The 15,767-nt window shown below is 39.6% G+C and overlaps 1 protein-coding gene across 2 annotated transcripts in view; it reads left to right on the forward strand.

Annotated features, from left to right (window-relative positions):
• Window positions 1-15,767, forward strand: part of LARGE1 (LARGE xylosyl- and glucuronyltransferase 1) — a 286,954-nt gene that overhangs the window by 227,252 nt on the left and 43,935 nt on the right. For both annotated transcript variants that reach the window (XR_012835612.1, XM_075753793.1), the window contains exons 9-10: window positions 10,656-10,768; window positions 12,265-12,390. Coding sequence is in view for 1 of the 2 variants with exons in the window: in XM_075753793.1 (XP_075609908.1) it covers window positions 10,656-10,768; window positions 12,265-12,390 (239 nt within the window). In the remaining variant the exon portion in view is untranslated. The remainder of the gene's footprint in view (window positions 1-10,655; window positions 10,769-12,264; window positions 12,391-15,767) is intronic.

Raw genomic sequence — 15,767 nt, forward strand, 5'->3', positions numbered from 1 at the left:
GGTTGCTCAGGGCCTTTTCCAGTTGAGTTTTTAATGTCTCCAAGGATACCTCTCAAGGCAGCCTGTTCCTGTATTTGGCTTGGTGAGAAAAGTAAAAAATAAAAGTAAAAAATTCCTAATTTGTAATTGGAATTTCCTTTGCTGCAATTTGTGTCGGTTACCGCTCATTCTGTCTCTGTGCATCTCTTAGAAGAGTTTGGCTCCGTTAAATAGTTCTGGACAGCAATAAGAGATCCCCTTGGCCTTCTCTTCTCCAGGCTGAACAAGCCCAGTTCTCTCGGCTTCTCCTCATACATGTTCTTCAGGCCTCTGACCATTTTGGTTGCTCCCTGCTAGACTTAGTCTAGCATATCAGTGTCTTTGACTGAGGAATCCAAAACAGTACTCGAGATGTGGTCTTACATGTGCTGACTAAAGAGTGGTAATCACTTCCCTTGACCTCAGGTTGGCCTTCTTTGCTGCAAGGTCATGCTGCTGGCTTATGTTCAACTTGGTGTCCACCAAGCCCCCCAGGACTTTTCCTGAAAAGCTCCTTTCTATCCACTTGTCTTCCAGCCTGTAGTGTCCATTCAGGAATAGTCCCATGCAGGACTTTTCGTTGAACTTTATGAGCTTTCTCTTAGCCCACTTGTCCAGCCTGTCATGGTCCCTCTGAATAGCAGTCCTGTCCCCAGGGTATTGGCCACAGGCCCCAATTTGGTGTCATGAGTGACATTCCTCAGGATTCGTTCTATCTCGTCTCCAGCTTGTTAATCAGGATGTTAAACAGTATCAGCCCCAGTGTCAACTCTTGTGGAACATCACTTGTAACTGGCCACCATCTGAATGTTTTATCGCTGAGCACAACCCTTTGAGCTTGGCAGTCCGATTTACTTTCCAGGCACCTTATGGTCCACCTATCTAAACTACACCTTTAGTTCAGGCTCTGAGCATGCTAAACAGTTCCACAAATATTTTCTCCTTACACAAATACATCCCTGTATTTCTGTTGTGAACCTAATCCTGTCCCTCTCTTACTAGAAGAGAAATGGTCGTGGAGGGAGGATTGACCTGCAGCTGACCTTTGGGTGAAATCATTCCATGAAAGTACATTGTGTTTCCTTTTTAAAAAAATACTATGGTTAATTTTTAGGCCTGTTCATTCTGTGCTGCTGCTTCCCTTCCCCTAATCCATTTCTTAGAACATTCTATTCCTCCTGAATCTCGTCCAGTGAATAAAGTGCCTGTTAAGAGGGGGAAAAAAAGTTGTCTGGTTGCTTCTGAATGCAAAACCCCAAACCTTTTTGTCATCCAACTATAAAGAAATACCTGAGAGGCTGTTCAGCCCATGAACCACATTTCCTCCTCTGTTGCTAGGACATTGACTGAACACCAGACCAAGAAAAGCTATGACAGGTTCTTACTCATTGTGCCCATCCCTACAATTAGCCTTGTGGGCTATTGTTAATATTAGAAGCCAGCCAAAATAATTATCACCTGTGCGGGGTGCATTTTTTCTCTTCACATAGTCCAAAGTGGAAACCTTGTAAAACTGTTGACATTTCGACCCCTATTAAATATGATGCTTTTGAGAGGATGAAAACCAAAAAAAGCCCACATAATTTAAAGCAACGGTTCCTGTTACCTTTCACTTCTTGCTGCTTTCTGAGGAAGAAAAAAACATAGATAAGCATCATGGATAAGGTCCAGATCTGATATAAATGCCTGACTCTTGTGTTAAATATACCTAAGCTGATTTATAGGAGCTGAGGATCAAGAAACAGACTTTTTTCTTTTAAAGGTGGCTGATTCTTTGGTGGATAGTCCAAGAGAGATTAGTTTTGGAAGATGCACTTGCTTTCATCAGGGCAAATATTCAGCAAATTCCAGCAAACCTCCTCAGTTTTTATCCATGGAAACAAGCTTTATGCAATCCCTTCTTCCAAACATGCCTGCACAGGGAGATTCAATGACTGGACCTCCTCCACAGTAACCCTGTATGGTCTGTACTATTTTGTGATTCCTCTTGAGGACAGCTCAAAGTCCAGTTATTCTGGCTTGATGTAGAGTTGTGACGCTCACTCGCACTTCTGTGTTTTGAGGCACTGACATCTAAAATTGTACACTCAGAAAGAATGAAGAGATGCATGAGAATCAGTCCAGAATAGGTTATCAGATGAACATGAACTCCAGATTTAATACAGTTGTCAAAATACTTTGTGTGGTCATTGGATGTATAAACAGGGGTATTTCGAGTATGAGTACAGGAGATATATTTCTTTTGTATTTGGTGTAGACCTGACATTCCAAATATCTATGCTGTCAGATAACCTAGCTCCCTAGTTCATTCTTCACTCTTGGTTCCCTGATCATCCATAGGCAACACAAATTAGTTGGTATTCTATCTCTCTCAGGGAGCAACCTGTCTTTTATCAAGAAAAAAAAAACATATTGAGTGTAATTTCTTGATAGTTCACTCCAGGAATTATTTCTAAAAGGTGGTATGGATAGGACTACACCCTGTTTGGCACCTCTTTCCAGTCCTTCAACACTGCATCAGAATACTTCACACTAATACTCCCACACGCCCGGATGACATTCTCCAGTGCACGCAGCATAGACCCTCGGTTCCATGCTAAAATCTCTCCAATCTAGAAAATTGTGACATGGCTGTCTCATGATGTTGGACACTGAGAAATGCAAACAAAGTAATGTCTAAAAACTGAAGGAACACAAGGTAGGCTCCCAGAGACAAGTACTATGTAGCATGAATGTGAATAGTGTGTGTACAACACTTCATCGTCCTTGATCTGGGTGCTAGGGATCACTTCTTGGGGTGGATATATTTTAAAATGTAGATTTAGCTACTTGTCCAGGTCTAATCTCCACAGGTCAAAGAGGAGTACTTATAAATTAACGAAGTTCAAAGAAAATACTGGAGAATTTCCCATAAAGTTCGGAAAAATGGCTCCAGGAGCTTATCTGGGAGCAAGTCAAGGGATATTTTGATCATAGCTTATTAGTATCTGCAGGAGAAAATAACATTTCTTAATAGAGGGCTTGCCAATTTAGCAAAGGTTCAGCAAGATCAAATGACTGCAAGTTCAAAGACATGTTCAAATTAGAAATAAGGGAAGTATCCTTGATCAGGGTAATTATGCATTAGAATAACTTATCAAAGTTTGTGATAGATTATCCATTATTGTAAATTTTTAAATCAAGACTGAATGTTTTTCTAGAAGTTATGCTCTAGTTAAAGCACAAATTGATTTTGAAAAATCCTATGGCCTCTGTTATGCAAGAGCTAAAAATTATATCCTTTCTGACTTTATCACTTAAATATGTATTCAGCTGAGACTTTGTTTTCCTCTCCACTGAAGTCACCTAAGCATCCAGGGAAATGAAATCACAGATAACCTGCCGTGTAAGAACTTACTGAATTTTTAGTATTGAAAAGAGGAAAAGTTCTTTAAAACTTTGTAGAAATTTTCCACATTTCCCCCATGCCACTTTTCAAGTCTCACATTTTAAAATGCTTTATAATAAGGTATGTATCTGACCATCTTTTTGTTAGTGTCAACTTTTGGCACCTCCATTATGACTTCCAGGCATGTACAGAGATGCACACTGAGTAGCTGTTGGGTGATACTTGTGCATGGCAATGATGCGAGACACATCTCGAGACAGCTCTTCTCTGCTCCATGTAGATCGGTCATTGCCATTGTGCTACTAGCTATAGTACTAACTACTTTCAGCATATAGAAGCTGAAACCTCCCTCCTCTCTCCCTCTCTCCCTTTGCTGGTCTGAAGTTAGATGTTATCTGAGGTTTAAAACTTCAGAGCAAAAACTTTTCCAGTCTTTAAATTTGAAGAGAATTTGATGATTTGCCTCTTGTGTGGGGTTTTTTTTTTTCCCCTCTTGGAAGCCATCTCCTTAGTTTACCAACTTGAGAAGTCCCTGGAATATTTGCTTTCCAGTGCCTTTGGAATGTAATCTCTGTACCTTATGTGCTCACAAGGGTCACAAAGTGCAAAAGCTCTAAGAAAACTGAGGAGCTTTTTAAAATCCATGTAAGGAACTTCTTCACAGGTGGTTTTCCTTTCCTACAAATCTTCGCACAGGGTTCAAGAAACACAGAGATTGAAGAAAGGTTACTATCCTTACTGGTTTCCTTGACACCCAAGGCAAGTGGAGCAGCTGGGAAAAACTCTTAACTTCCCTTTCTGATTTTGCTAATATTTGTCTTTTTGCCAGCCATGTTGTTTTCCATTATAGGATTTAGGAAAACTTTATCAGCAATTTGGGCAGGGAAGTGTATGACTTTACATCACTTGGGATCTATGTAAGAGAAGGCCAGTTCCTCCAGATCTAGAGACATTTTTTTCTTCGTTGACCTCTGAGAGACCTCCAGAATTTTTACTTCTCTTCACAATGCTCTGGAAGGTAGGAGGGGAGAGCATTACTTAGCAGGATGGTCTTTAAGTAGCAGAGGTTTTCTGCCATAGACTTCCTAAAAGTCTTATGGCTCACAACTCCTCTCCTGTAGAACTCTTAGACTCCTGAACCAAGGAAATTTTTTTGTAGCAGCCTTTGAGGCTTTAAGAAAGTTGGAGAAATTTCCCCAGAAGTCGAAGTCATTAAAGAGAAGATACAAAGCATATGTATCTTGTTTCAAATTACTCAGGAAAAATATAATCTGAACAATTAAGAAACAATTAGAAAACTAGGGAATTCTGAGCTACAGTCAGTAGCTCTGTAAGAAGTTAGAATCGTGCTCAAGTATATCCTTCATCTTAATTCTGCCTAAGGAGAAACAGCATACTTCAGAAGAGGAGAACAAAGAAAATAAAAGTGTTCCATTTCATTAAATGGTCATCAGGAAATGTAAACAAAGTGTTTATAATGCTTCAAGAGGAACCAGGCTCCCAGCAGAGTGACTGCACTACGTTTCAAAATGCACTCTGTCCCAGCTTCGCTTTCAATACATGTGCAGAGAAAACAAGGGATATTGCATTCTGTCACCCTGCCCGGAGGGACACCCACTTTCCATTTCAAAACAACTTCTCAGCCCTGTTCGGTTTTTTCATCGAAAAGTTCAAATGTGGAGTCATTGTTTATTCTCAATTAACGCATCCCTGCAAGTTTTTATTGGGGTTTTTTTACATTGTGAAAGGCTTTTTTTTTGAGAAAAAGGCTGGTATATGTAAGGTCATAGTTAAATAATGTATCAGGATGCTCCAAAAATGTGTTAGAATGACAGTTCTTTGGTTGTACTGTGTTAAAACCTATAGACCTAAGCTATGGTTTTTATTATCCTGATGGTACAGCTGGTCAAATTATGAGCAGCACTTAGATAAATGGCCTATAAATTAAGTGAAATACATGCAGTGATTTTCATCCACACAAAGACTGAAAATGAAGATTTTAAAATTCGTACAGTGGCTTGTTGTGGAATTGCAGCTTTAATTCAATATTTTAATCCCTAAGAGCCATATACTTGTGGTTTTCTATTGGCTCTTTGTACTCTGGGTGGAGAGTCAGTGGCCCAGTGTGGAGCTGTGGCCCAGTGGATTCCAAACCCAGTCCTTTGCAGAACTGCTCATTTGGGCCCTGATGCAGCAAAGGCATAGTTGCATTCCCAGCATTACACACTGTGACCACTTCCGTTGATTTCAGGTACAATAAATCGGAATTAAAAGAACATGCATAAGTATTTTGTAGAGTACTAAGCAGTCAACGCTACCATGGCGCTTCTCCTGGATAGCAAAGCTACATGCCCCTTCCATAGCGCCTAAAACTGAACTCAGCTTCTTAGTACCAAATCTATTTCACAAAACATGGTAGCTTACTGTTGTTTGTACTGCCTTAAATCTCTGGGTCGGTTATTTATTGCAGCAAATCTCCATAATGTCAGCCTTATTTAACGTTATTACTTACAGCATCTAAGACTCAGTGGTTTGGTGTATGGTCTTTGGCATGCTGGTTAGGTATTGTAAAATCCTAGCAATTTTTTTTAAAACTCGCTATTGCTTTATAGTATATTTTGAAGTATGTCTTGCCTGTCTTTCTCAGATATTGTAATGGTATCTACTTGCTATCTGTCTAGATGGTTCACTGTTACAGGCTTAGTTTTGAGAAGCATTTTTAAAAATCTGACAAGGATAGGCTCTGAGATGCTGCTCACATAATACAGCATTGCCTCAAAAGCTCACAGAAGCGTCCTGTTCCACCTGAAAGAAACAGGCAAGGTAGTGCTTACAGAAAATGATCTCTTAGTAGCAACATTTTTTCCCCAACAGCACTGAGTATTTTTTCAGCCACCTTAAAAGGGCCATTGTAATAAATTGATTGAGTTTGAAAGCTTGTCCAGTTTCACTATAACTTCTGTAAGTGATTCTGTTCTATCTTAAAGTGTTGTTTATTACTTCCAGCCCTACTATATATTCCTCTCTGAATTCCAGGAAAAGCCATAGTCTGTGTTTCTGAAGCAAGAGGTGGGGATGCTTGGTAGCATTCCAAGGGAAACTGCTGATGTTGCTGCAAACTTTCAATTTACTATTCAGAAAAATGAAATATTTTGTTCTGGAGCAGATTAACAAAAAAACCCCACAAAAACCCCAGACTATTTTGCTGAGATGGCTTGAAGAATCTACTGAAACCACTGCTTAGTCAAAACATTGGAAAGACAAAAAATTTGATTCGGAATGAATCAAAAAATGGGAAAAGGACAAAAAATTCAGATGACCACCAGAGTTTTATTAGACCCAGAATGAAACATTTATTTTCCTTTTCAGATCTTGTAACCATTTTCGATAAGATTTTTAATTTGTATCAATTTTGAAGTGAAAAATATTATTTTAGAACAAGTTGGTTGTTCAAATCTGCCAAAAAAAAATTTTGCAGTATTTCCCAACTGAAACGTTTTAGTCCAAATATGTTAAATCAGACATTTTTTTGCCCTGTTTTCTCCAATCTAGTCACCAAATTCCTTTGTTAGTTTGTTTTGCTTTTGTAGCTGAGGATTTTTGTGTGTGCATCCTGAAATTACGTTTTTGAGAAACTCCTTTGTTTGTTTGTTTGCTTTCTTGGTTGGTTATTTGAGCAATTTGGAATCTGTCAGATTTTGGTAGTTCAAGCAAAGTCTCATCAAGCAGGGGGAGAAAATGCCGTTCAAGTCCAAACTAGACTAGGATGTGTTCCACAGGTTTAGTAACAAAGCATTATTTTTCCAAGAGCTCTGTGAGATATTTGGATCTCTGTATATGCCTGACCTATTTCCTCAGGGTAAGGAAGGTAGGGTGTTCTGTGACTGATCATAATTTGTCTAATACTCACGAGACATCTGGGTTGCCACTTTACTCTTTTTGTTTATTTGCTGCCAAGCTTTCCCTTTGTTTTTCTCAGGTAGGTTAGGGCAGGAAAATGCTGCACTCATCAAAAGATGAGAAGTCCCACTGCCTGGGGCCAGATGTTCATAAAATATTCCTTTGATTTTTATTTTTTTTTTCCTCCAGTCTCTTCCTCCCCCAGCATAGCAACTGAGAGTAAGTCCCTTTTCCCCTCATGTTCAGCTGTATGTCATCTTGAATTTAGGCTGAGATTTCAGTCAATTTGACTCTGAGGGAAGGGGCTCCTGAGGCACATATTTCCCTTTCCTTATTTCAGACACTTTTCCTGCAAACTAATTGCACAAATTGGAGTTAGTTCGTTTTGTTCACTTTTGGTAACAGAACAATATAGAAGTAGAAATGAAGTGCTCTATTCTGAAGGAAAGGTGATTTTTCCTCTGCATGAACTATTTAAAAGTTCCCAACACACATGCTTTTGCACTAAATAACAGTAATTAGGTGAATAGTATTAAATTCTCCTCTTAGTAGAAATCTCTTATTCTCACTAATGAGTAAATATTTAAACTTGCTATAAATATTCTCCAGTAGTTATTTTTACAGCAGCAGTAAATTAGAATTCCACAGTGCGAGAAGCCCTGAACAAAGGCTGTACAAAGGTGTTAAACCCAAGCCTGTAGGTGAATTAAAATAGAAATCACATCGAAATTAGTCTTGACGATGAAACATTAAAAGCTTGTGAATATTTTCAATAGCTGTGATGGCATCATAATTTAATACATCGTTTCTCACATATATTCCAGTTTTTCCACCCCATCTGCCTCTTTTACTCTGAGCTGCTACCATGATAGCCCCTCAGGACAGCATAATCTCTTTAGCTGCGATGCCATAATCTGCTGCTAGCATAAGAGTGGAAGACAAAAAAACTGGAGAATACTGCACATATTAAAACATTTCCCCTTTTCCTCCTCAGATTGGAGGCTTAAAGAAATTAAGAAAAAATCTTTTCTTGTCTCTAAATTATAAATACTATTACATTACAGTTAACCGAATCTTACAATTAGTCTTTATTTTTCTTAGTAAAGAATCTCCTCAGTTGTATTTCACTATTGAAACAAAGCTGACAGTTCTTGCCAGCTGGAAAAAATCGACTGCAGAGACAAGCTTATCCCACCCAGTTTATTGCTGCAGCGCAACAAATCTGCTTCACATTGATCTAGAATTTCAGACAATGCACAATGACTCTCTTCGAAGCCAATGCACGCACCTCCGCACTCTAAATAGGCTTCGGTTATGCTGGAGAGGGGACAAACGCACTGGCAGAAATAACGTTGTAGCATGTTGTGACAATAGGTCCCTTTCCAGTCCAACAGCTGGAAGCAGAGAGGTTGACTGAAGATGAAAGGGGATCCCTCCAGTACAGGTTCCAGCATCCTTGGGAACCAGATGGACTGAAATGGAAAACAGAGCTAAATTAGGCCACAAAATTCACTGCCAGAAGAGGTTTTCTCTTTATTCATGGCAGTGCCAGGTTTTACTAGAAAGAAATTTGCCTTATCATAGAAACTGAAGATAGAAATGACCTGGAACCTCCTTTGTTCTAGCCCAACCATCGCAGGATTGTTCCAAGTATATTTGCTAATCTTTGTATAGTCTAATTTTTAAAGACTCATGCAATAAAGCATTTTATCTGCAATATTTAGGTTATTTCACCACAGTGCTTTTAACAGAATTTTTCTTAAGTATTCAGACTATATTTTCTTTCTTCTTCTCATTACTTTTAGCTTCATCGTCTTAGACTCCCTCAGGCAGCTTTTCCCAGTGCCTGCTTTTTGCCATTTCACATTCTGTGTAGCTGTTATGTTTCTCTACAGTCACTGTGATTTTTTTTTGTAAGACCTCTTGTTTAATGTCACTTGCAGATGTCATTACTATTCTGTTCACTTCCCCCTTCCACTAATGAAGACGTGAAACAACACAGAACCCATCATTGCTCTTACTAGGCACTTCCTGTCAACCTGCTAGGCTGCTGTTTATCAGTACTCTTATTTTATGGTCCTTCAGTTTGCATTCATTCCTCAAGACAGTGCTCTTATCTAAGTTCTTCCAAATTAATTTTTCAAGTAAAATTTTCTGAGACATTGTAGGAAAGGTTTTGCTGATGCTTCAATCCAGCTTCATTGCTTCTGCTGTTTTCCTTTCTTCTACACCAGGGATTTTGTCCAGACAAAAAGCAACTGAGGAATAACAATTCATGCTAGGTATCTCTTTTTTCCCCCCTTTGAGTGTAACTTCCTGATCTGATGATCCTGCTCTATGAACACTTGCTGCCTTCATGGCAGGCACTCTCAAAGGCTGATTATCAACCAGCACTGATAATCTGTTATTCAGAAAAGTTTCGGGGATTGCGATCAGATACGTCAGGTGATTAAGTTATTACTAGGTGGAGGAAGGGCTGCAATTTCATCTTAAGCAGTAAATGTATTGCATCTTATATGGTACATATTAAGGGCCAGATTTCCCCCCCACACGTGTTGAGTAAAATATTTTATATGAGTGACAAAGTTCTCTTTGTCTCAGCATAATCTTGATTTCAGGCCAGGTAGAAACTCATTTAAACAGTGGGATTTTGGAAGGAGCAGTTCTCTGTTCAGTGAGAAGATGGCAGAAATGGAGTCATACTAGATAAATCAGGATTGTCTCTACCCTTTCCCTAGTAGACAGTGACTTGACAGAATATCCTCTGGGAGCCTGTAGCTTTTCAGAATAAGAAGTGGAAAGGGTCACTTCTGAGTGTTCGGAGGTTTCTTATTTCTTTCTTGTAGGATCTTGTCCAATTCTCTTTGGAATGATAATGACCTTTGGATGGAGTTAATCTCCATCACATGAATCACCTGTATTAGCTAATTTTGTAAGGAACAATTCCAATGCTGATCATGTCCTAATGAAATCAAGCTTTATCAGTAAGGAGACTACTAGAAATACAACATCCTTCCCTGGCTTCTCTTCTTCCCAGTTTCACTCCTCTTTGGCTACTTTGGCCTTCTTGCAAGCCTGTATAACTTAGCATTTGTTTGTATGCCATCTCTCCATTTCTTCTCTGCAGCCTCAGGGGTCCAGGAAAACTTTCTCTTAGTAGCATCTTAAAACCTGAAGCTTTTTTTAGTTAACCTCCTGTGTTAGTACAGGGTGAGGACTGTAGTTTCCACTGATAGATCTCAGCTCATGTCCTTGTTTTAACTGCTGAGTCAGCACATAGACAGGATGGGCCTTGACTGGCATGTAACATCATGGCTTCTCTTGTTCTCTGCACTGTGTTTTCCTTCAGGAGTTATCTTGCTGCTTCTCGATAAGTTACGGAAGATGAAATGGGAGCAGATGTGGAGACTCACAGCTGAGCGGGAGTTAATGAGCATGCTGTCCACTTCACTGGCTGACCAGGTGAGTAGGACATTGCAGACGAGTGGGACAACCACTACTCCATGGATTGAGGAAGGTAAGAAAGGGAAAGGGTATGAGGTGTGGGAAAAGGCAGGAGAAAGATATTGTGCCTGTTGTCACCGTTTGTTGAATCGTTCTGGGAACATGTGGAAGAGAGGAATGGAGATTCACTCATGAGGTTTCTCTTACTACACTGATGTTTTTACCTCCTGTGCACAGATGATTCGTAAGATAGGCAAATGGGGTTTTCAAGCTTTAGTTTTCTGTCCTCCTTTCTTTAACATAAAACTCTCCAGACACTAGAAGTCCAAATATACTACGTCTTTTCCTACTGGTTATTGTCAAGCAGACTTTAGTTCTAAGAGTCTCCAGATATTTCTTTACTGTTTCTGGCAGTTGAGTCCCAGCAGTCTTTTAATGTACTCCTTGCCACAACACCCCTGTGAAGACAAAAGCACTGCTGTCTCCCTGCCACAGATGGGAAACTGAGGCCAAGAGAAGAAATAGTGTGCCTATACACAGAAATGCATATTTACTCTTTGTGCTTCCTGCCAGCTCTCAGTTTTAAATCCTGTTAATGTAGTACTGGACCTGAACCAATAAGTCTTGCTCAGCAGCTTGAGTGTATTAACTTAATACAGCATCATATTTAGATATTTCTACTGCTTCTGAGCTACATCTGGCTTATTACCAGTCACCACTAAGAAAGCATGCTGCTTACTGCGCACATAGAGATGTGGACCTGTGTGCAGGTCCTTGCAGGTTGATCCAAAAGCTACTGAAGTTCATTAAAATGATTCTTGCAACTTCATTGTGTTTTCAATCAAGTCTTGAGTTGCTGTCTAATACCGGCACGGGGCAGAATTTTGCAGAGTGGACCAAGGTTGCTTATGTCTTACCCTAATACCTTAACTGCAAGACTGTCCTAACTTACTTCTCCAACTGGATGAGGCAGGACACGTTCTGTCCCTCATGGTGTGGGCTGTTTTGCAGTTCTGTCCTACATGCCCTTTCCATGAAATACCTAGAATACTTCATGCAACAGTAAAGTGCTAGATAAATCCCACATAGTAATTCACCTTGAAGCAACGCAACTGCCAAGATCACTTTCATCCCCTTTATTGAAGAGTGATGCAGTACTTACAAACAGCAGGCAGTTTGTCATTTACTACATATTGCTCTCCATGGTGACTAGAAGAGGAACCACATCTCTTGCCAGCAGTACAAGATACATGTTTTGAAAACTTTGCTGGAGTCCGTTACTTCTGTGTGTCAAGACAGCCTGTTCCTCTTGTTCAGATCTACAAGTCACCCCTTAGATTGATAGCACCCACTATGGAAACAGAATTACAAAGCCAGGTTTGCAGAGTTCAGCTCGCGTAACCGTTTGCATTTCTACCTGTGAGATGGAGAAGGACAGTCAGCTCGGGGAGGGGTTGAGATCACCTCACTGTAGAAACAACATACCCAACTGTTTCTCTGGTTTTGTCTGCTAGGATATCTTCAATGCAGTCATCAAACAAAATCCCTTCCTTGTCTATCAGCTCCCATGTTTCTGGAATGTGCAGCTGTCTGATCACACCCGGTCCGAGCAGTGCTACAGAGATGTGTCTGACCTGAAGGTATGTTTTACAAGAGGTTGGATGGGTGGTATCCTTTGTGACAGAGAATACATGATTCTGCTGTGACAGAATGATGAAGTCCCTTGAGTGGGAAGGAAACTAAAACACATGCAGTTTATGAGGACACCCAAGCAGGGGTAGCAAATAAGACTTTGGCTTTGTGCATTTTGACTGCTAGAAAAGTCAAAATGAATGCTGCTTTGGGGTTTGGCAAGGTGTTAGAGAAGTGCTTCACCTTCTTACATTCTGTACCTGTCACCTATGGCACTGCACTTTACTGTTGAGTTCCTGTCGCTGTCCCAGTTCTTAGCTCTTCCTAGCCAAAGAATACAAAACTTTTTTTTTTTTTTTTTTTTTTTTTTGTACTGGACAAGTTTGAAGCTCTTTAGTCAACATCATTTAATGGAGTGAAATTCACAAAGAGAGTTGGGTGGACCCTAGTTAGAAATACATTAGCCAAAATTTAAAGACCTTGCTCATTTCATATTTAGCCTTTGTGTACACTTAACCCAGGCTCACTGCTGCTCATTTTTCCAGGATTTGCCCTGGAATAAAAGGCTGAGTAGAAACCTATTAATTTAATAAAATGAAGCTATAGTATCAGTTTAATAGCACATTTTTCACTATTGTCTGGTAGAATATAAAAGCAGGATGGATTTGAACAGATATGGGTAAATTAACATCAATTGTGCTGCAGTCATTTTGAAACGCCAGACTCAAATGTAGCATGCAGAGAGTTCAGAATTGAAGCTGATGATTGAGCTTCTTCTAGGTGTGGAATATGATTGGCAGGATAAACAGCAGTAGATTCCATCAGAGCAGACTAGTGGCATCAGAACACAGTAAATAGGTAGGTTTTGGCAATTCATTTTAAAATTCAGTTAAGTTAATATACTCTAATTTATGTTTCAACAATGCTTTAGTAAATGAGGTTTAAAAAAAAAAAAAAAAGAAAAATACAGAATCATAGAAGAGGTTGCAAGGGACCTCTGGAGACCATCCAAACCTCACTCAAAGCAGGACCAACTTAGATCAGGTTGCTCAGCGTCTTGTACAGTTGAGTGTCAAGTCTCCAAAGACAACCACAACCTCCTTGGCCCTCTGTTCCAGAGTTTGACCACCCCAGTGGTGCAATATATTTCCTAAATCTAACCAAATTTTCCCTTGTAACAATTTGTAGAGTAACAGCAGAAGTGTTCAATATGAACACCAGATACTGGATGAATATAGAAAATCAATCACCCTCAACACACTGATTTCAAAAGCTGCACTTCCCAAAAGACAGAAGATCTACTACCTGGGTTAAATGACCTGTCAAAGCTGGCCAGTATTGCTTGAATTTCATACATAATGTATGCACAACCAGCTATTCAGGTGTGGTCCATAGAAGACAGCTTTTAAAGTTAGATCAGTATACTGGTCAGTACACTGATCACTAAATGTTTTATGATACATGTTTGTAGGGCAGGATCAATACACTTGAAAGCATCATGGTTTTATGCCCTGTAACAAAGTGGTGGTAGAGATTTTAGTTCTGTGCTCATGTTGAGAATCATGTATCACAGTGATTGCAAGGCCTGAAATAAAAGGAGAGATGTAGTAGCAGGGAAAATGTTTTCTAAAAGATGAATTTTAGAAAAATACACCTTCTACTTGGGAAATATCACAGTATTGTTGTGTGAATAAGAGGCTGACATTAATTCATATAATCCGTTGAGACAGTCAGATTGGATTCAGCACAAGGTTAAGACACATACATTCACATGAGAAAAAGATATTGAAGCTAATAACTGAGGATCTAGGGCTTGGATCAATTGCCTAAACACAGTTTGAGTCACCATAGATACTCTCAGATATCCATATGGGACTGGCAGGTACAACACAGACCTGCAGGAGACGATACCCTTTTGGCAAGGCAGCTGATGGGCAGACAGGATAACCCTAAGGTGCTCCCAGTGTCACCATACATCTGTATTTATTTTGGCAGCTGAACTGTGATCCCCATGAGTGGTTTTGGAGACTGGTTAAGCTTACCTCAGAGTAGACATCTGCCAACTAATCAGGCTAATCACTCTTTAGGCTCCAATGACACTATTGGCTAATCTGCTTCAGGTGTGGGACATATAGCTTATACGTAACACCTACGAATAAGCATTTAATAGAAGTATCTTAATAAGTTGTATCCTTTCTTCATTGTTGATTAACAAATTTATGTTTACAAGTATAACTTAGGCTTGGTTGTTTATTACCGTGTATTGTGTCACGCTGTCAGTTCCGTTACAACATAGGCAATGAAGTCTGAGATGCATGATATCCTCCACTGGCTTTCTGGTCTGAGGTATTTAACTCAACAAGGGGTGCAGACACATAAGCAATTTCTTCAGCTGAACTGGACTTATGCACGCTGCTAAAATTATCCCCTACTGAATTGAGACTGAATTTTTTGCTTTGAAAGAGAAGCCAGAGCCTTATCTACTGCACATAAGCCCCCTGGTTTCAATAAAGCTCTTCCCATATTCGGCAGTTAAAGAACTGGCCCTCAGGCAGCATGGTTTAAAATTCCTCGTGCAATTAAAAAAAAGGCATAAACCAATTAAAGTTGTGAATTTGCATTATGAAAATTAGCAGAATTCTAGTTGTGAAAAGAAACCGGCTGGTTTGGTATGTTGTCCTCTCAAAAAAGCAACAACCGTTTCTAGCTCAAGTTAGAAAATGTACTCCTAAAATCACCAAAGTTAGTCAGTTCCATGGCATTTAATATAAATGGTATGACACAACATATTTGGCACATCCTGTATTTCATGGTAAGACTGGAATAAGAAACGAGGTGAAAGAAACCTCCAGGGTAAGGGGGAAAGACAGATTGTGAAGTTTGTACTGGAGGATTAAGAAGGATAGCATAGGAAAGAGGGAAATGCAGGGAGAGATTTAAATTCCAAGGTAAAGCTGTCCCAGTCAAGTATTCCTCAGTCAAATCAGACTGTGTTCCTCATGTCAGACTGAAAAGGCACTGATTTAATTCCATCTGGCCTCAAAGTCCATGGGACTTCAGGATTTGTCATCTCTTATACACGACATTGTGTCAAATAAACTTAGACCCCCAGGGCTGGCTGCTGTTCAGGGCTCTGTGTGTGTATGTATATATACACACTTTGCTACTTTTTTTACATTCATGCAAACATAGCATAACCAGCATACTTTTTGCAGGCCTGTGGAGCACTTGAATATTTCATATTGCCTGAAAAGGATTCTAATCACTTTTTACTCTTTATAGTCCTCATTAAGTTGCATCTCTATCCGTTTTATTGAATTACTTTTTTTACTGTCTCACATTAGAGAAGGTCAGATGTTTGACTACTGCTGAAGTCTACTTCCTG

Source organism: Balearica regulorum, chromosome 1 (genome assembly GCF_011004875.1).
Source record: "Balearica regulorum gibbericeps isolate bBalReg1 chromosome 1, bBalReg1.pri, whole genome shotgun sequence".
Classification (NCBI taxonomy): domain Eukaryota; kingdom Metazoa; phylum Chordata; class Aves; order Gruiformes; family Gruidae; genus Balearica; species Balearica regulorum.